At 36.9% G+C, this 22,059-nt stretch overlaps 1 protein-coding gene across 4 annotated transcripts in view; it reads right to left on the minus strand.

The window, feature by feature from the left end:
* LOC110108600 (putative E3 ubiquitin-protein ligase RING1a) overlaps nucleotides 1–21,774 on the minus strand; it is a 52,507-nt gene extending 30,733 nt beyond the window's left edge. For 2 of the 4 annotated variants that reach the window (XM_020839302.2, XM_020839301.2), the window contains exons 1-5: nucleotides 21,382–21,774; nucleotides 21,219–21,279; nucleotides 9,257–9,315; nucleotides 507–588; nucleotides 262–382 (exon numbers count right to left, since the gene is read on the minus strand). In XM_020839302.2, coding sequence (XP_020694961.1) covers nucleotides 262–382; nucleotides 507–588; nucleotides 9,257–9,315; nucleotides 21,219–21,279; nucleotides 21,382–21,553 — 495 coding nt within the window. In that variant the 5' untranslated portion in view covers nucleotides 21,554–21,774. The remainder of the gene's footprint in view (nucleotides 1–261; nucleotides 383–506; nucleotides 589–9,256; nucleotides 9,316–21,218; nucleotides 21,280–21,381) is intronic. The other 2 variants (XM_028696434.1, XM_020839298.2) reach the window with 2 other exon arrangements.
* Nucleotides 21,775–22,059: the final 285 nt, after the last annotated feature.

A 22,059-nucleotide genomic window follows, 5' to 3' on the forward strand; every position in this document is an offset into this window, starting at 1 on the left:
TTGATCTTTGCTTCGAAAAGGAACCAATATAATCCCATTTTGGTTGGATTATTTTGATTTCTCTTTAAAAATTTGAGAGATCAAAATGATTCTTTAATATAATTGGGAATCATTTTAGATTTTCATAAAGAGTTAAAAGAGCACTTTGATTCTTTTATCTTTATAATATTGATATTTAAATGTCAGCAATTCAAACAACGCTTAATTATTTTATGCCCAAATTACATGTGTTTAATAGCCATTGCCATGGCATTTTTTTACCTCTTCTTCATACTTGTCTATATCTGGGTATAAAGCTGCAATCAGGGCATCAAAGTTGGGATCATCTCTCAAAGAACGCCTACTTGCACAGTGAGTGCGACAAGCTGGACACTCATTGTTCCTGCAGAATTTACAGTAAAGCACAAAAATCAACTCTACAAGTTAGCAAAAAAAAATATGACAAGGAAGCAAGCCTACGGAAATGGAAAGATGTACATCAAATAATCATATGTATCATAGCATACCCAAGTCGCATAGATTTATCAATACATTCTCTACAAAAACGATGTAGGCACTCCATTACTGTTCTTGTCTTCCGGATGATTCCTAGCATATAGCAGAAATTGAAATAGTGAGCCTTTTCTCCAGAAACAAGGTAACAATATCCATTTGAAAATAAAAACTAAGGAACCAAGGCAAAATGCAAGCATTTTAATAAAGCTCAAATATTACAACAACAACAACAAAATCAAGCCTTTATCCCACTATGTGGGGTCGGCTACATAAATTAGTTTTTCTCCATTGGGTCATGTTAAGACCTAAGAGTCAAATTCTCATTTAAATCTAATAAAGAAATGTCATTTCTAATATTGTCTAACCAAATCTTTTTTAGTTCTATCTCTACCTTTCTTAACATAAGACAAATCTAATACATCTACCCTCCTAACCGAGTCATCGGAAGGCTGCAGTTTTATATGAATCATCTAAGGCGACTATCTCTAATCTTATCTGCCACTAGAGCTACTAAACATTTTCATGTATATGCTCGTTACCTATCATATCTCTAAGAGTAAAGCCACTCATCCACCTAAGCATCCTCATTACTACACCACTTAACATAATATTATGCTTCTCTTTTAATGGTCAACATTCTGCACCATAAAGCATTGCAAGTCTCACCACCATCTTATACAATTTTCCCTTAAGTTTGATAAATAGTTTTCTATCACACAACATGCCCGAAGTATTCCTCCACTTCAACCATCCAACTTGAATTCTACTAATAATATCCCCATCTATTTCACCATCATTCTAAATAATAGACCGAAGAATTTTATTGCTTGAATCTTTTGCTCCACCTAAATTCTAGGTTAAAGCACAAATGTCTATTTAATTAATAAATTACCTTCTGAAGTTTGAATTTTCTTTGTTATCGCTTCCTTTATAAGCATCCAACACTATGATATCCATATGTTTGGTTGTATTAATTTGTTTTGTCTGCGTCTCATGAATGCCATAAACTCTTATCACAATTGTTAAGTGTATATATATAGGTTGTAGCACTTCTCATGAAGGTTATGTTTTTTATGATTCATGCTCCAAAAGATTTAGTATCTCTCATCATGTTGTTATCTTTGAACATCAATATTCTACCCTACTCATATTGAGCCTAAATCAAAGATATATATTCTTCATAATTTTGATGAATTAAATGTTAGTCAGGAATGATTCAAACTTAGATTTGTGCATGGAATAAAACATTCAACTTTACCATTTCTTGAGCCAAACTCATGCTTATGAGAATTGATCCACCACCTAAGCCCAAGACTAGAATTTGATCATTGCTCCTTGTTGGCCTTCCATAATCTATCATCATCCTAAATGGTATGGCTTTCACAATGTATTGGCTTCTATTCTCATTCATTCGCACTATTTAAAGTTTCGTAAACATTATTGTTGGAATGAAGCTATACCTGAAGAACTTCAAGCTCTTAATAATAAACATGTATGGGATATTGCTCATTATTATCCTAATGTTAAAGTTATGTATGGATTATTCAATCAAGCTTTTCTCTAATGATACACCAGATCACTAGAGGGCATGTTTAGTTGTTCATGCAACATATAAGAATATGGGCTATACTATGAAAAAAAATTTTGTTCCAGTGACTAAAATGACAACAACACAAATAGTTATCTCTATCATTGCTTCACAAGGATGGCCGCTCCACCAAATGGCATTCAAACATCATTCTTCATGGTGATATCAAGGAAGATAGTTACATAGTTCCTCTAACCGACATTCCTCCACCTCTTCTTCATATGCATGTAAACTGAATCGCTCTTTATATGAATTGAAACAAGTTCCCGATACATGTTTTGATAACTTCATATCAACCTTCGTTTCTCCATTAAACAGAGGCTACAGAGCCAATATGACTCATCTTCATTACTTTTTAAGACATCTATTGGTATTGTTCTTCTTCAATTTTATGTTGAAATTGTTATTATTGGAACATTTGTGACATTAATTACCAATTTGTAACATCTTCAACCCACATTTTATACTAAGAATTGTGGTACTATAACATCTTAGATTTGGAAGTTTGCCGTAATTTGTCTAGTATTTATCTAAACAAAAATAGGTATAAAAAGAATCTGATTACTTTGACAAGCCTTGAAATACTATTCATATAGGTACTCCAATAGAAGTAAACACAATCTATCATAGTGAGGAAGGTGATATTTAGTTAGAACCGTATTTCAACTATCGAAGGCAACTTGAACTATTTGACAATTACCAATATATTTTATTTGTGGTTGAACAAGTCAATCAGTTTATGTAAAATCCCCCTCATGTACATTTAGATGTCTTTCATTGAATCATTTGATATCATAGTGGGACACTAGCCATGACTTGTTCTTTCCGATTGATTCTTCTCTTCATCTTGTAGCCTGTAGTGATGTTAATTGCCTTGAGTGTTAGATACTGGATCGTCTGCCACTAGCTGGTGTATGTTTTAAAAATACCGCTATAGATTCCTTATTAGGCTGGATAGAATTACTTCACCTACTCAAAACTCTTCATGTATTATGCATATAATTTTCAATATAATGATCGAAACCCTCAACATAATAGTAAGAACTAAGAAGTATGATTGAAAAGCAATACTCTTCATCAATATATAGTTTTACACAGCCCATTTCTCTCAATTCATCTCTCACTCACTTGGCGCAAGAAGAGAAGATAAACAAATGTTCTACAATTACAATCCAAAAGATGAACGGATTTTATTTGGCTCGTATTCTGAAGCTTCATATAGCTCCAATTGCAAGTAATATATTGTGAAACTAAACTTTTAAGTTCCTTAAATTCTACAAAAAAGATACAACGGACATGTAGCTAATGGTAATAAAGCAGGAAATCCATAAAAAAAGGTAGGTGAACTTCATTAACAAGTTGACAATGAATAAAATAAAACAAAATTAGCTTGCTAAGTACCCGAATTTGATCAAAAAAATTTCTTACAAAAAATTCACAATATATTATTGAAAATAACACACTATAGTTTGACCACAACAAAATTTACGACGCGTTGCATCATGTCGCAAAAAAATCTAGTCAAATGACAAGAACCCAAACCAAAAAAAAAAAGTTATCAAACAATATGAAGATAAAAAGCCATTGCCATAAAGAGAGATATCTCATAACAAACTCAATTTGATTTCTATTTTCCAAAAAAAAAAATTTAACCTAAAAAAAACATATCATTAGTAAAAAAACGATGAGTCTTTCACATAATAAAAATTTATGTAAGCAGAGCATGAACTCCCAAATTATAGTAATTTTCAAAAACAAATTCCAATCAAAGCTCCTCAAGAATTCTAACAAACATGAAAATTTTGCCAAAAACATCGACATCTAAAATTGAATTAAGGATTTAAAAAGTAAAAATTTATCAATTACAATACTTGAAAAGAAATTTAATGCAAATAAATATAGATGAGGACTAATCTTCCCTTTCCCAAGTCCATCACACCTTCATGTAAATATGTAATTTTCTCTTTCATTTTATGTATTTGGATTATTTTTGTCGTTATGGAAAAAGAGAGACTAAATGTCTGAACATGAAGACAAATTAGCACAACATTGTATGGGAACTTAATGTTATCATGCACTCTTATTTGGGTCAACCTTCTTAGAGGTAAAATCGACATTTGAAATACTGTTGGACAGCCATGGAGGTGAAAGTATGATGAGGTAACTTCTCTTCGAAAATTTAGAGTGGTCATGAGGTAGCCTCTACTTGAAGATTTGGCATAGTCATGATGCAGTTTTCTTTGAAGATTTGGAATGTACATGAAATAGCTTATACATGAAAACTCTTTTATGGGATGATGAAAGATGAAGAGACTAATATTTCCTATTTCATTAAATCACATAGTTATCTGGCTGGTCATGGACATTCATGTAAGAATCTTTTATGTTCTTATGTGACCCTTGCTATTTTTATGTCTTTCCGTTTTTTTTATCTTGTAAAAGCCTATGAATAGTCATTGAAAGCTAGGTTATAAGCATCACATTTTGAATATAAATTGAGATTACCTAGTTTTTCCATCTCTTCCTTGGGTGAGATTGAAAGCAATACCCATCCTTTTTTGAGGTTATGATGATAATCCTATTAATTGTATGTTATTTCTTTATTTTGTTGGGTTTCCTTTACTTAGTTCTCCGGCGCATTCCCCTAACTATTAAATTCCAACACTTCTAACCTCTTTCTCTTCCCAAATTAAGCCAACTAGCCAAAATATGTCTCAATCCAACCAACTTATCTTTCTTTAAATCCACACCAAACTTCCACATCATAGTCTCTTTCAAACATCCTAAGTATCCATAGAATACCTACACCAATTATTTCTCCCTCATAAAGTCCTAAGATGTCCATAGAATACCTACATCTACACCCATTATTTGTCCCTCAAACTCCTAAGATATCCATAGAATACCTACATCTACACCCATTATTTCTCCCTCATAAACTCCTAAGATATCCATAGAATACCTACACCCATTATTTCTCCTTCCATAAACCTACACCCATTATTTCTCCTTCCATAAACCCCTCTTAAATTCCACACAAAAATCAATATCCAGAAAATCAGCCTAAATCCCACCGTAACTTGTTATATTCATCAAGTAATATTATTCGACCGAATAAATATTATAGCTTCCCTTTATTCTCTATTAGAATTTTTGTAATAAGAGTCTGACAATATTCGATGATTCATATACGTTAGACCCGTCCATTGGACCGGTCTGACGAGAACGGCCTGTGCGTGAAATGGCAAAGGAGTTCCACCTCTTGTACAAGGCTACAAGTCGCACAAGCCGACGGGTTCCAAAGAGCATTTTTGGAAGGTATTTTGAGGGATTTTAGAGGGAATTTTGAATGTAGGGAATGTTTAGGGATTTCCTTTTGATTTGTATGCATTAAATAGTTTGTTTTCCTAGGGTTAGGGCATCTTGAATTTAGCTAAAATTTGAGATCTCTCAAATTTAGGTTTTCTTTTGGGCTCTAGCGACGTCTAGAGATTTGGGATAGATCGATCCTCCTCTCGAATAGAGGATCAATTGTATCTTGCTATTTTTCAATTCCCTTTCATCAAATAATACAAATTATCTACTGTTTTTGCGATTTTGTGCAGATTTTTGTGGAGAATTCTCGTTGTTTTCTAAAGACTGATAGGAAATACTTGAGATCTACAAGTGTTTCCTATCAAATTGGTATCAGAGCAAGTCTTGGGGCCATTGGAGGGCTAATTTTGGCATGTTTCAGCAGCTGGTTTTTGGCTGGCAAAGGAGGAAGTTGTTTTTTTTTAGATCCAAATCCAAAATTTTGAACCTACAAAAATTAGGAGAGAGATGGCGGCCAAGAAAGTAGATGCGCTAGAAGAAAGACTAGAAGGGGAGATTAACAAAATCAAGACAAGGGTAGAGGAAAGGACTTCCTCCATGGAAGGACAAGTAGCCGATCTCCGGGACATGATGAAGAAAATGTTAGAAATCCACAACCAAACAGTGGCTTCTGTGGCAAAATGGTTGGAAGGGAAAAACACGAATTCTGAAATTCAAAGGGGGGAAGATGAGGTGGAGATTGTGCAGACAGAAAGAAGAAGACCCTATCTGGAGCCTTTCCAGAGGTAGGATAAAGGAGGTTGGTATGGGGAAAGGCATGGGTATGAGGGGGCAGAGCAAAAGGGTGCTGATTGGAAATGCTGGGAGGGATATTATGGTCGCCGAGACATTGAATTTGAAGGAAGGAGAGGGGAATTCGAAGGGGGGTTATGACAGGCCAAGGGAAGACCGGGAGACGTGGGGAGGGCCAAGCACTTGGGAGAGGGGAAGCTATAGAGGAATAAGGGGAAACACGGGAGATCAGAAGGTGAGGAAGCTAAAGATGCCCATATTCGAAGGGGAAGATGCGTATGGTGGATTTATAAGGTGGAGAGGTATTTCGTCATCAATGGGTTGATGGATGAGAAGAAATTGGCAGATGCAGGCCTATGTCTAGAGGGGAAGGCATTGTCATGGTACCAATAACGGGACCAGAAGGCCTATAAGGAGCTGGAGAGCATTCAAAGACTGTTTATTAGAACATTTCCAAACTGATGAGGGAGGAGACTGCTATAAGCAGTTTTTCGCACTGGTGCAGGATGGATCAGTGGCAGCCTATCGGAAGCGGTTCGAGCATCTGGCCAGTCGGGTGGAGCGATTATCAGAGTCTGCTTTGGGAGGGAACTTCATAAAGAGGCTTAAGGCAGAAATCAGAGCGGCGGTGAAAGTCATGATGCCTTGTGACTTGGGAGAGGCCATGAAATTCGCCCAACTGGTGGAAAATCAGAAGAATCTAGAGAGGAGAGCATGGAGTAGCAGCTCATGAGGCACTAACAGGACGACAACTACTCATTTAACACCCAAGGGTTTGGCATCAGGAGGATTTCATGAGACCACTAGGGAGAAGCTAGTAGGAGGGAGTGGGGAAAATTTCAAGATGCTTAGGAGGGAGTGGGGAAAATTTCAAGATGCTGACAGAAAAGGAGATACATGAGAAGAGGGCAAATGGGTTATGTTTTCGGTGTGATGAGAAGTATACTCCATGACACATGTGTATCGAACTCTTCAGTTTCTCAGTGTCTGTGATGACGAGAAAATTGAGTGAGGTGAAAGAGAGATGGATGATAAGTTCCATCTTGATGTGGCAAAGGTCTCCCTGAATTCAGTAGTAGGATTCACTTTGAATCATATGATGAAGGTGAAAGGGGACATAGAAGGCATGGATGTAGTATTATTGATTGACAGCAGGGCTACCTATAATTTCATTTTCACTAAGGTTGTCAACCAACTGGGAGTGAAATTGGTGGACACCGGTTATTATGGGGTGATGATGGGTACAAGGAAGGTGGAGAAAGGCTAGGGGATCTATAGAGGAGTGGTGTTAACTATCCAGGGGATTCAGGTAAGGGAGGATTTTCTCCCACTAGAGTTAGAAAGTACTGATGTCATCTTGGGGATGAAGTGATTGCAAACCTTGGGGGAAATCAAGAATAATTGGGGAGCACTCATTATGGAATTAATGGTGGATGGGAGAAAAAGTTATTATAAGGGGATATGCAGAGCTATCCAAAGTCATGGTATAACTTAAGACCATGGTTAGGGACATACAAGAGGTGGGGGAAGATTATCTGGTGGGACTACATAGCCTGGAGGTGATCATATTGGAGGAGGGAGGGAATGTTTCTGTTTCAGTGCAACCCTTGATTCAGAAATTCGATAAGATTTTTCAGCCACCTCAACGATGGCTACCTCCACGGGAACACGAGCATATTTCCACCTTGAGGACAAAGTGGATCTTTGGGAGGGGAGTATTGTTAGATCGGTCCAACCGGTCCGATGGGACCAGCCCATGCGCGAAATGGCGGAGGAGTTCTGCGTCTTGTACAAGCCGCACAAGCCGACTGGTTCCAAAGAACAGTTTTGGAAGGAATTTTGAGGGATTTTAGAGGGGAATTTGAATGTATGGACTTTTTAGGGATTTCCTTTTGATTTGTATGCATTAAATAGATTGTTTTCCTAGGGTTAGGGCATCTTGAATTTGACTGAAATTTGAAATCTCTTAGATTTAGGTTTTCTTTTGGGCTCTAACGGCGTCTAGAAATTTGGGAGAGATTGATCCTGCTCTCAAATAGAGGATCAATTATATCTTGCTATTTTCCGTTTCCCTTTCATCAAATAATACAAATTATCTATTGTTTTTGTGATTTTGTGCGGATTTTTGTGGAGAATTCTTCTTGTTTTCCGAAGATTGATAGGAAATACTTGAGATCTACTAGTGTTTCCTATCAATATCCTTTAACTGTATGAGTCAAGCATAACTAGTTTATGTCCCTTAAACATGAAAGCTAAATCTAAGTTTTTACCTAATCTCGTTGTTTGTACTGCATGGCTAAGGCCGCCTTAGAATCACAAAAAAAAAAGTCTCAACAGCAAAGTTATAAACCTAATTGAGTTTTTCATTCACGGCATTATTGGTAGCTTTGATGGTATCAGTAGTTTCAGGTTAAACTAATTTGATTTTGGATTCAATATATCAATTAGTTTATTTATTTACCAAAATATTAATTTTATTAATTAGAAATTTGCACTGCTAAAACACGTTTCATGAAATTGATTTAATTGTAAAATCCATGATTGGAATATAACTCAAACCAATAAAATAGGGAACCCTTGAATACTTACAAGTACGGCCCCCAAATCATACGGTAAAAACCTAGAACGTACTATAGATATTATACATTGTATACGGCTAGTCATATGTTGGTCACAAACGGGAACTCACTAGGAAAAGGAAAAAAAATTTGTGGATTACTGCATTACCTTCAGTCATACCATAATAAAATTTCAAAGGAAAATACAATGCATTACATCGCTTACAAAAAACTGTAGCCTTCTCCAACAAACCCCAAACAAGGCAACATTTTACCTAGACTCGCACAATAACTAACAACAGTAAAACGTTCTACCATACAAAATCTAAAGATTCATAGCAATCCGTGCGACAATTCAATCAAACTAATGATGCAACAAAACTAGTTTTCATATCTTCGATGATTAAATACTAGGAGCATTACAGCAGGTAGCCAGAAAGTTTTGCTAACAATATATTATTTTACGCTTAAATAGTAACAAACAAGAAGAATCCCATAGATTGCATACCTAAACAGATAGGGCATTGCACTTCTTTGCGTATGTCCACTAGTTTAACAAGTATGTACCTGTAAAAGTACAATTGTTAAACCAGTCCATGTATGGTAAAAGATAAGATACTACAGAAATCATTGACATAAATAACAAAATAACAGCAAATTTAAATGATATGGTAAAGACCTAAGAGTTATATTCTCAATAATGCACCCATTACCATGAGGTTTGGGGTAGTTTGATCAATGAAGTATTTCTATTCATAGTAGACGGCTGTTTCATGCTTTAAATCTAAGACTTACAAATCATAATTTAAAATTTAAAAAAAAAAAAAAAAAAAAAAAACAAAAATTAAAAATAAAAAAAAAAAAAAAAAAAACATTGCACCATTATCCTCCTAATAAAGAATATGTTAGAAAAACAAGATAGATATGGATTTCCGTATTTTTTTAAAGACAAGATAAAAATTCAATGAAAAGTATAGTTATAATCATAATATAGCTACGAATTAGCAAGAGTTCCATGATTGAAGCATATAAATGAATGAGCAAATAATGAAGCATCTAATTAATGTGAATTTCAAAAATTAGGAAAAACAAGAAAACGAGCATCATAGGAAAAGTTCAAAATTGATCGTTGAGAAAAGAATATTAGAGGAGCTATAATGAAACTGACGCAAGAAAGCCCAACAAAAAATTAGAACAGCTTTAAAAGGAAATATAGGAAAGGGAACAAAAGTCTTGACCCTAAAAAGGCCGGTATAGGACATCAAGAACTCTTGCCTATAATGTACAAACTTGTAAAATAAAGGCATTGAGCCTCAAATAAAATTGCAATACGAAGATGCATTTACATCGATATACTTTAAACAAGGTAACATATATCAAAACAATTTGATCCAAGACTACATCAAAAAATAAGGGAAACATTGTGTGATAGTCGCATTCAACAATTTCAGACAATCTTTATACCTGGGCAATTCGGATATTTTCTACTTTCCTAAGTTAAAGTCGTTAAAACAAACCTTTTATTTACAATTTGAGTTTTTTTCTACTTTCCTATATTAAAGTCGTTAAAACAAGCATTTTATTTACAATTTATAAGTTATAACATCGTGAGAATGAAATACTATCCAAATATTTATTTTGCAAGGGAATTATAATTATAGATGAAGCGTGTTAAACGATTCCGCTTGTTGAGGTGGAACAGGCTTCTGCCTATTTAGGCGGAACAGGCTTCCGCCTGTTTAATTGGGGGTGAGGTCCAACAATCCAACAGCAATTAAGGTCAACAATTAAGAGGAAATTAAAGAGAGGATTAAGAGGGAAATTCAAATTAGCAGGGCTGTTTTGGCATTAACTATATTTTGTATGCTTTAAATATAGTATTTACCCTAAGGTTAGTTTTTAAGTCTTGTTTGTTGAATTTCATAGCTTTCTTAAGGTGTTTTGGGCTCTAGCCGCTGGCTATAGATTCGGAAACCAGATCATCCTCTCTAATTGAGGATTCATTGTATCTTGTGTGTTTTCTTCCATCTACTATCAATATAATCATTTCTCTCTTGTGTTTCCCCTACGTTCTTCTTATTTATGATTTTGCACCTTGCTAAAATTCAAATTCAGCCAAGTTTATTGTGATTTCAACAGATGCTTCCTATCAAATTAGTACCAAAGCAAATTCTTGGGCTGAAATAGAAGTCTTCCAAACTGATTTCTGCTACGTTTCCTCTCTAATTTTGCTGTTTTTTTTAGTTTGGAGGTCAGATTCGCATCAAAGTTATTGTTTTTTGCTATGGGAGCCTGAATCCAAGAACCTATAGCAGGAAGAAAAGTAGAAACATTGGAATGGGATATCGAACAATTGAAATCTGAAATTTATATCTCCAAACTCAACTTTCACATGCCAAAAGTCAAATTTTAGCCATCCATGTGAAGATTGATGGAAATTTTTCCATCTTGGAGGAGATTTTGAACAAGTTATTTGAGGGATAACCCAAAACGGCATCGTCAGAGGCGAGGGAAACCTCCGGCAACCAAAAAAGTGGGGTAAACCCCCATCCAATACGGCTTAAGGGAAGATCAAGATATGGAGATTCAGGAGGGAGAAGAGAGAATGCCTACCTTAGAGCCTATTCCTAGGGAGGAGCCGGATAGAGGGTATGGGGATAGACATGAGGAGGTTGGCCATGAACAAAGGGGTGCTGATTTTGAGAGTTGGGCGGAAATGGAGGAGATCCGAGGGTGGAGAAGTTGAAGATGCCTATTTTTGAGAGAGATCATGCCCATGAGTTGTCTACAAGGTGGAAAAGTACTTTACCATCAATAGGTTGATGGAGGAGGAGAGATTGACGACAGTCGGGATGTGTTTGGAGGGGAAAGCTTTAGCATGGTACCAATGGAGGGATGTGAGGCTACCCATAGGGACTTGGAGGGAGTTAAGAACTGCATGTTGGAACGTTTACAAACCAGCAAGGGATGAAACTTCTATAAGCATTTCTTCGCCCTAACGCAGGGGAGGACGGTGGTGGAATACCGTAAGCAGTTTGAGCACATGGCCAGCCGACCGGACCGGCTTCCGGAATTGTACTGTAGAGGAGCTTTATGAAAGAGCTCAAACCAAAGATTCGAGCTGCAATTAGAGTGATGATGCCTCGTGATTAAGAAGATGCTATGGAGCTAGCTCACTTAGTGGAGAATCAAAGGCACCTGGAGAGAGGGACTGGAGGCAGCAACTCGAGAGGTTCGTACAAGATCACCACCACCTTTTTGGCACCCAAGGAGCCAACATCGGGTACTCTTCGGGAGACCCTGAAGGAGGAAAACCTAGGAGCAACTTCAAGAAGCTCACAAAAACAAAGTTACAGAAGAAGAGGGCGAAGGGGCTCTATTTCAAATGTAAGGAGAGGTATACACCGGGGAACTAATGTAAGGACCGAACTCTTCAGGTTATCAGCATCTGTGATGATGAGGAAATTGAGGAGGGTGTCGTCTTTCGACCTTGCGAACAAGGTGAATCTTTGGGAGGTAGAATTGTTAGACGCTTCAGCCTGTTGAGGTGAAATAGGCTTCAGCTTGTTTAGGCAAAATAGGTTATTTAGGCAGAACAAGCTTCCGCCTGTTTAATTGGAGGTGCAGCCCAACAGTCCAACAGCAATTAAGGGCAGCAATTAATAGAAAATTAAAGAAGGGATTATGAGGGAAATTCAAATTAGGAGGGTTGTTTTGGCATTAACTATATTTTCTATACTTTAAATTTATTGTTTACCCTGGGGTTAGTTTTTATGTCTTGTTTGCTGAATTTGGGAGTACTCTTAGGGTGTTCTGGGCTCTAGCCGCCGGCTAGAGATTGGAAGAACTGGATCCTCCTCTCCAATTGTGAATCCATTGTACCTTATGTTTTTTCTTCCATCTACCATCAATATAATCGTTTCTCGCTTGTGTTCCCCCTACGTTCTTCTTATTTATGATTTCGCACCTTGCTGAAATTCATATTCAGCCAAGTTTATTGTGATTTCGATAAATGTTCCCTATCAAAGTGATTTCTATTTGTTAATAATCTAAAATTATGTAGTTTTTCAACACATGCTTGATCATGTCATGTCTCAATTTTCTTAAAGAGTTTTTGTGTCCAATGTACAAATAATAAGGGTTGATTTTGAGCAAGACACCTTCAATTGGAGCCCAATATTTTAATTTTGGGACAATTCAATGCCAAATCAATTAAAAAATGATTAATTTTAAGTCATCATCCAAGTTGAATATAGGAAGATTTTTTTACTCCAAAGAGAATAATTATCCTTTTTTCCATCAATTAAATTTTGATGCTATGACCTTCAAATAAAAGATCATAACCATCAATTGTCTTCAACATTATTAAAACAAATGGAATTCGTAATTTCAATAATTTTTACGAATGATCATCAATGGAATGCATTAAAATCTTCACAATGGATAAATCTCATTGCATGAAATTATTATTTTGATTTCATAGTATACAAACTTTCAAATGACAAGGAATCAAATATGATGGTTGTTGATAATATCTTGCATACATTGGATATTTTTTAGTGGTGAACTAAAGAACAAAATTTATAGAATTACTTGTATACATCATCCGGTCATCCATGTCATTTCACATGATTGACAGATGGTTAAATCATTAAAAAGATAGATCAAAATAACTCACTAGTAATTCTTTTCTTATAGAAAAGAACCAAGAATGTGATTTTTGGCTTGAAAATGTTATAAAATAGTAAATGCAAAAACCATAATTAATAGGACTATAATCATTACCCTTCTAGAACATATATATATATATATATATATATATATATGTGTGTGTGTGTGTGTGTGTGTGTGTGTGTATGTTTATGTATGCACATATGCGTAGACATTAGGCACAAACATAATACATGCACATTGCCACATGTGATATGTACTTGATATCAAATCAATATACAATTGACTAGAACAAACTAGTTCAAGTGAACCATCGACAAGTAGAAGGAAATTAATTTTGACTGTTTAGTGCAGTCATTTCAAGAAATTATTAAGAGCATCGAAAATTATTCTTGACCCTTAATTAATTATTGTTTTGTGTCATGTCATTATAGCATGGTGTTTTGCGTGATTAAATGTGCCCTAAAGAAATATGAAAGTAAGGGGGGTAATGCAAAAGTTCCACAAAATGACTTAGCAAGAATTACAAGTAAACTTCCACACAAATACAAAAATAAGGGGTGTTTTGGTGCTTGAAAGGAAAACTTTGCTATTCTTTTTTTTTTTTTCCTCTACTTTTATGTGGTGGATTCGAGATGGGAGATATTAATTTTATAATGAGCCATTGATCTCTAAAGCTCGGTTTCTTCTTGATTTCTTAGGATTGTGGAGAAGGGTGAGATATATGTAAAAAATTGTAAACCTATGATGGAAGAGAGAGTTCTCATCTCAAGTTGCATGCATAGGAGAGAGATGAGAGGCACTGTGAGGAGAGAGAGGGTGCTCTAGAATCTACTTATCATGGGAGTGCTATTGTGTAGAGATAGATAAAACACTTTAGATTTACAAGGGGAGAGAGAGGGGGATGGGGAAAGAATCATTCAAACTTTTTTTCATTCAATAATAATCCCAATGACAAGCCATAAACTCTTATTTTTATAACTTAAAACTTAAATCTAATAACTCCGAAAATTATCTCATCCAATTTAAATTCAAGTAAAATCCAAATATTAAAAATAAAATTAAATTGAAAGAAAAATATCACAACAATAAAAAATTATTATAATTCTTTCTAGAGTTAATCTTTGTGTCCTACATCAATTGCTCAAAGGCAAACATAATTATTTGCCTAATAAGTTATGTTGAAGGTCTTTAATTAGAAGTTTGGTTTCTAAAGTGGAGGAGGTCATCTGTTTAAAAATCTTCAGTATGTGTTAATTGAACATAGGGAAGTAGTATCTTGAGGTTTTGGATCCAAACGTTGTCATGAATTACAAATCTTTCTTAGAATAATATTGTAGAATATTTGCTAGTCACATGGAAGTTGCAAAAGTGATAACATGAACTCAATTTGTGTTTTTTATATTGAAGGAGACGACTGTTTTAGAACTTAAGGAATAACTTCTATATCAGGAACCTTGCAAGAGCAATCTATACTTCATATGAATAATAATAGTAATTGAAGATATCTTCGCCTCAGTTACATAAATAAGCTTATGCATGATCATATTTTTAGACTCATAAATAGTCTCAAGATCAACCTAAGGATTAGGTTGCATAAGAGGCGCAACTGTTAATCAATGATTATCATTACCAAGTTCATCTATAGAACCCAGAAATTATAAAAATAATATTTATAAATGCAACCCAAGGATTAGATTTTTTAACTAATGAAGGTGAAATAAATGCATGAACTAGTGCCTTTTCCTCTCCATAGTCAGTCACCATTCGCAAAGCTACATTTTTTTTTCCTTCAAGCTCTCCTTGAGGCTGACCACCCCTTCCCCAATTGTGAGATGACTCATACTTTCTCGATGCTCTCCTTCTCAAACTTGGTAGACACAGCCCAGGACAATTTCACTTGAAGTCAACACTGTTGTTCCTTGTAGCACCTATCTATTATAAAGTTGGTCTACCGGCTTGCAATATTTGTCTTCATGAAGAAAGGGTAGAGCTTCTTGTTGACTCAATTTTTGTGTCGACTTGACTCAAATCAAACCTAATAGAGTCCAATTGGGTCCGATTGAACCCAATTGACTCAATCAAGTTTAACCAAACTTAAATCGAACTCAAACCAAACTCGAGTCAAGCCTATTTCAGCTCATTTGGTTTAGCTCACACCAAATTAGGCATTTCCAAATCAGGACTCCATATCCAATGGCTAAAATTGAATCCTAGGTTATGATGGTTGTTGTCCCTTCACCCTTCTATCACATTTTTGTGACTTCCAGCGACAAGGGTTGTTGTTAAGAGTAGAGAAATGATCTTTGCCATCAAATTGGGGGTAGGATCATCAAAATCTTATTTGATGTCACTGTTCGTTCCTAGGCTAAAACGAAAAGCTAGGGGGGGGCCTAGATTTTCGTATCTACAAGAGAGGTTGCTATTCAAACCTTGAAGGGGCAGAAAATTGAGAGAGGAGCAGCACGAGGTGCATTCTTGTGTGCGAGAAGGAGAGAGTGGCTACATATGCGAGCCTGGGAGGATTTGTTCTCGTACGTGGAGGTCAAGTCGAGTGGGATGAAGAGCAAGCGAGTGCATGGGGGGCGACCGAACAAGAGGATGTTCGCCTGGAGCTTCTTGTGTGTGTCTTGGAGTCAAACTAAGCGAAAGAGCCTAGACTTCTTTTGTTGAGTGTGGTTAGGAGAATCGAAGCCTAGGTTGTTGTCTTCCGACCTCGAGAACTTTTATCTATTACTTGCTGAAACAAGAGTTCAAGTGAGGAGTTTTTGCAGTCGCCTTCTTCCTCCTCCTTTGATTGAGAGGTCTCTTTTGCTTTTGTTGTTCTTCCAAACGGAGAGTAGAAGGTCATTGTTTCTATCATTTCTAGAAGTCCAAAATTCTATTTTGGTCTAAGAAAGGGGTCGTTGTTTGCTCTTTCTTCCAAAGCCCAATGATGAAGGGGGCAAGTGAAGGCAAAGGGCAAATAACAAATCCGACAAGCTGATGACAAATGCTAAGTCCCTAGGAACCCGGGTGGTAGATCATTCACCCTTCAGTCACCTTTGTCCCTTTAAGCCAAAGGTGCTACAGACAGGATCCATCGGGCGTTAGCTCTGGTGAGGTATACCTCTCCAATTTAGAAAGCCCTAGGTATTTTGGCCACTTGATGTGTGTATGATGTTCCTCAAACCCCTAGGTCCTTAGAAACCTTCATTTTATGCTCTCCAAAATCCACATACCCGCTATCCTCTCCGCAAACCAGTGGAAATCAGGTGATTTCTAACGGGTTGCTCTCATTTGAGAGCCCGAGGAGGATGGCCATGAGATCCAGGTCGTTGGACTCCTCCAAATGCATGAAAACTTACATTCGTGTTGCTTCCCAACCCGTTGCCTACGATTAAGCCTTAGGGTAGACGCCATCATTCAATCCCAAATTGAATGATGAAGCATAGGTTTTCGCTGCTACCACTTGCATTTCCTTCATAGCAAACCAAATGTCATGTCAAAACTAGCCTACACGTACATGAAGTTGCATTTGCTAGGATTCTTAGACTTACTTGAGTTTAGTTTGATGCCCAAAATGTGCTTGATTAGTTTAGTTGGTCATCCTCATCTGGTTGGACGACAAGGGTATACCCATCCTTGAAAGATTTCACCGACAACATTTGGTAACTAAAAAATAAAGTTGCCATTTCACGGAAAAAAAAAAAGAATTTTCACTGCAAATGAAGCTGCCATCACAAGTTCTATAAGCTATTTCTAATAATTTCAAAGTGGACTACAAGGGAATGAATGAGGTGGAGAACACTTCCTCCTGGAGCACCTAAGCGCATTTCCTGAACGTAATAGCCATCATAAATGAAGGAGAAAATGAGGAAAGAGAATATCAATGGAGAAATTAGAAGCGTAAAAGGCACTCCTTGACCTTTTATTTATTAAAAAAAAATTGGAAGACACAAGTAATATTTCATCAATTATCAATATCCTGTCACTATGAGCATTAAGTCATGTTTTACTAAGATTTTACAAATATTTTCCTCATCATTACAGAAAGACTTAGGCAACTTCTAGTATGCCCAAACATGTGAACAACTGTGAATATAAAAGTGATTACAAGATAAGAATATATTGAGGCGACCGCAAGATAAGAAAAGAGAAGATAAGGCAACAAGCTAATAACATGGTATGGCATTTACAAGGTAAGCTTATACAAGCAAGTACAAAGTAAATTTCCACAAAGGCAATTATAAAGTAAATTTTCACAAAGATGATTATAAGGTAAGCGTACAAAGGCAATTACAAGGAAAGCTTACAGAGGCAATTACAAAGTAAGCTTACAAAGGCTATTATGATTACAAAGTAAGCTCACAAAGGCGATCACAAGGCAATTTTATGCAAATGATTATAAGGTAAGTTTACATGAAGGCATCTTCCAAATGAAAAACACAATGATGATAACAAAGTGTGATCCACCCAAAACTAATTGTATTGAGAAAAGAGAAAGTGTTGAAATATTTTTTTCATCTCATGAATGCATCACATGGCAAACATATTCCTTATAGAAGACCTTTATTGCAAGTTAAGCATTACATAGAACTTCAATACAAAGCAAACAAAAAACATTTAATAAGCCATGAAGGCAACTTGTAATCAACCCTTCTCCAACTTCTCTTCTCGGACAAGGAAATGCCAAGGAACAAAACCAAATATTAGGTCAAGTAGTCTCATGAGGAATAGAGCTACGCTAGATCAACCGCTAAAGAATGAACTCACCCCCAACTATGAACTAGTTGGATCGAGATGACTCCATTTACTTGCACATGGAAAGGACCTTCAGTCCTCAACTCCTAGATGTCCTAACGAATTTCGGTGACATCATTCAACAATTGAGGAAATCAATTCCCAAGCACTTCAAACTTACTCTCCAAGAGTGGCACCCAACTCATCTCAGAACCATGGAATTCCTAAAATCCTCCATAATAACAATCCAAGCTGGGCGACATACTCATTGCGTGAAACAATAGCAGAGCCATCAGTTCTCAGAATTTGGTCCTAAAAAAGGGCGAATCCAACTTCTTTTTTCAGGGTGGGCAAAAAAAAATTTTTTGTGGGGGATGAGAAAAGGAGCTTAGGATTGATAAAAATAGAGTAAAAAATTTTTTAAAGAGGGGGCAAAATACTCAAAATATTCCAAAATATACCATCTAAAATTTAAAAAAAAAAATTGAGAGTGGGCATTGCCCCCCCCCCCCCCCCCCCCCCCCCCCCCCCCCCTCAATCCAATGGGGATCCGCCCATGGTCGTAAAGGTTTGTTGCTCCCACTTTTTCTCCACCTCACCCTCACTAACAACTTGGGCAGATTCTCCTACAAGCTTGCACAAACTCTTTGTGTTATGATCCAAGGGCAACAAGTTTCCAATGTCGAACTCCTCACCAAGGGAAAAGCTCCTTCACCATCGCTGGCCCACACACCCTATGGAAGATCAAGAGGGGAAGCGCTAGCTAAAAGCACTAAGGACAAGTGCAATCACTCAATCCGTCAATTTATCTACCCACATGGAGCTCTTAAGAGAAGAACTTGTAGCCCAAAGGTGCAATTTTGCCTTAAGATTGGCTTACGCTAAAGACATGTTAGAAATCTCAATCGGAATAAATCTCAGCACCACATTATAAGGTTCAACAGTAATGCGCATGCATTCAATGACCCATCAAGCAGCCCCCTACTGGGGTAACTTTGTCATCCTCAGGTAACAAGTAGCCTAGAATCATCAACTTAGCCATGAAACACTATAGTTGATAGGATCCCCATAAAGAACAATCTCCACGCTCAATTAACCAAGCTCTAACTACACCGCCATAAGCGAGAATGACTTTGGAATCCTTTCCACATGTGCCATCTTCTTTGTGATCGTCGTTTATCTTCACCTCTTCATTATAATAGTGATTAAGGCACTTTGTGAAGGAAACTTGACTTTAAAATTTGGCTGCTTCTCAACCATCTTAGAAAGAAGATTAGCGAAAACAAAGCTCAAACGAGAGGGCTAAAAAGGAAACTCTAAGGGGTTGTTTGGTAGAATCTCGGATTTCATTTAAGTAGGATTTCATAAATCCTCCAAATCCGGATTTGCGAAATCCGGGGGGGGTTAAATCCTGTTTAGGCCGTTTGGCTGGATTTCGCCCAAATCCGGCCTAAATCTGCATACCAAACAGCCCCTAAGAATGAAGCCTTTGATTTGTATTTATAGACACTCAAGATGTTGAAGCATGTGGAGAAGACAACTCAAATCGACCCTGAATGATGTGACCACTTATCATAATGACATTTGAAAATTCTCTTTTTTTGGAACTACTCAAAAAAGTATGAGAATTGGGGGACTAATTGTACACTCAAAGCCACTCAAGTTGACTTTGAGTCAAGCCAACTGACTCCGAGGAGTTGGCATGATGCACTCATTAAAAGAAACTTATAGACAATGTCTCCTTGGCCTCAAAACCAAAGAAGTGCCACCATCATAATGAACGAATTCGCCAACAATATTAAGTTGCTACAAAACAAACAAAGTATATAATCATCAAGATAGCTCACTTACCTGCTCAACCCAAGAGGTTGACTAGTTAGCATCATCCAGAACTCATAGCACCATGGCTCATCAAAACCTAGCCAACCTAGTTGAAATCATCCAGCAACTTCACATGAACATAGCCCACATTTGGCAAGTATTAATACATACTCAATGCAGTTAAGAGCCACAACTAATGTGTTTTTCATTTTATGATAGCATTCATTAGATTATATCCTATAATTTATGCATTTTTCTTAAATGTGTCTTTCCAATTGAGTTATGTTTCAACATCCACCTAGAAGAGAGCAGATGACAAGTCGAAGGCCACAGCTTATTGTCTCAAGTTCTTTAAGCTTTACCAATAAAAAATCACAAAGCTTCTCTCCTGACTCTTTATCTTTGTCTCTCTCGTTTCCATAGCCAATCTTATTAGCAAGGTCCACGTGTCACCAATGGACAAATTAGGATTCAACGAGATATTTGAACTCTAATTTACTCGAAAGCAGAAATTGCCTCTACAGTCAGTCATGCTCACCTCCACTAATAAATTCTCGTTTAGTATAAATAAAGCATAAATAGGATGTTATATAGCGTATAAGACTGCATCTTTGCTTTATTAATCCTAATGCTAGCACAAAATGCCTATATACAAGCAAGAGAAGACAATAATAAGTTATATACAATATATCTTCAATAACAAGAATATATTACATTAATAAATATTAGAGATTCCAAATAAATAGTAAACATATATGATGATATTAATATGTTAACATAATAATTCTAGTAGCTCTAACACAAAAATTTAGAAGATCTGAGTATCAACGTGAACGGATGGGATCCATAAAATTAACTGCACCACAAGTGCATGATCCCGCAAGGTTTTGGGGAAAACAACCAGCCTCAAACCAACTCCAAAAAAAGCGGTAAACCGGCAAGCCGCGTTCCAGTTTCATAAGAATAGGTCCCTTCACTCTCATTCACTCGAAACACAAATCTCCCTCTGCCGTTGTTCATGACAGCCTCTACTGCCCAAATCTCCGATTACTCCAAAAGAACTCAAAACATGAACAGGAAACTACGAGAAGACATTACATTCACGTCCAAACAAACTAATCTCAGTCTCACCGAAGAGCGCTGGCGAAACATATGCCGTGCTAATATATACGCAAATCCGACCCATGAAACATTCGACAAGGATTTGAAGAGCAAAACGAGGAGGAAGAAGAGGGGACTGGATAGAAGAGACTTACTCTTCCTGATCATCGGAGCTCTGCGAGGAAGTGCTACTGCTGCCACCTTCGCCGTCCGAATCTGGACTTTCGTTCACGTAACAAGGCATCGAGGGATGAGATCGAGAGAAAATAAAAACATGTTATGCAATAGAGAATAGGGAGAAGGGAACGAGGGTAGCACCGTCTTGGTCTTGGGGAGGAGTCGAATGGGATGGGGTGTTGACATCTTCACCGGTGGCAGCGTTGTGATTCTCGTCGGGCGGGTCGGCGGCGGCGGATTCAAAGGGGGAAGAGTTGTCGGAGCCGGCGGAAGGGGAGGAAGCAGAGAGGGCGGCCTGCTTCTGAGCCGGCATTTCAGATTGCTCGTCAGTGAGCTGCTTCGCGTCGTGAAAACTTGAGAAAATAAGAAAGGAGAGGGAGAGCGAGAGAGAGAGAGGGGGCTGAGGGTTTGTAGATCGAAGAAGGGAGACGAACAGAGCATGCAGGTCGGGGTATGAGAAAGAGAACGAGCGAGAGGAAGCGAAGAAAAAAGCAAACTCCCGTCCCGCCACTTGTATTGTTCTTCGCTTTCTATCATGGGTTCTCTCTGATCTCTGCTCTCAGGTTTTTTTAAGGAAATTTTAATTTTTTGTGCCTGATAATGCGTTTATTTATATAAATGTATTTTTTTAATTTTTATTTAGAAAAAGTTTATTTTAAAAACTTATTTTGAATAAAACTATTATTAATGAGGGATAATCTCATATTCCATGACTATTCTTTGGATTAGGGAGTTAATTAGAATCGGCTCAAAATCAAATAGATTCAAATATTTGTTTGAACATACATAAAGCTTGAAACTTCTTTTCAAATTAGACCA

Source organism: Dendrobium catenatum, unplaced genomic scaffold (genome assembly GCF_001605985.2).
Source record: "Dendrobium catenatum unplaced genomic scaffold, ASM160598v2 fragScaff_scaffold_743, whole genome shotgun sequence".
Lineage (NCBI taxonomy): Eukaryota > Viridiplantae > Streptophyta > Magnoliopsida > Asparagales > Orchidaceae > Dendrobium > Dendrobium catenatum.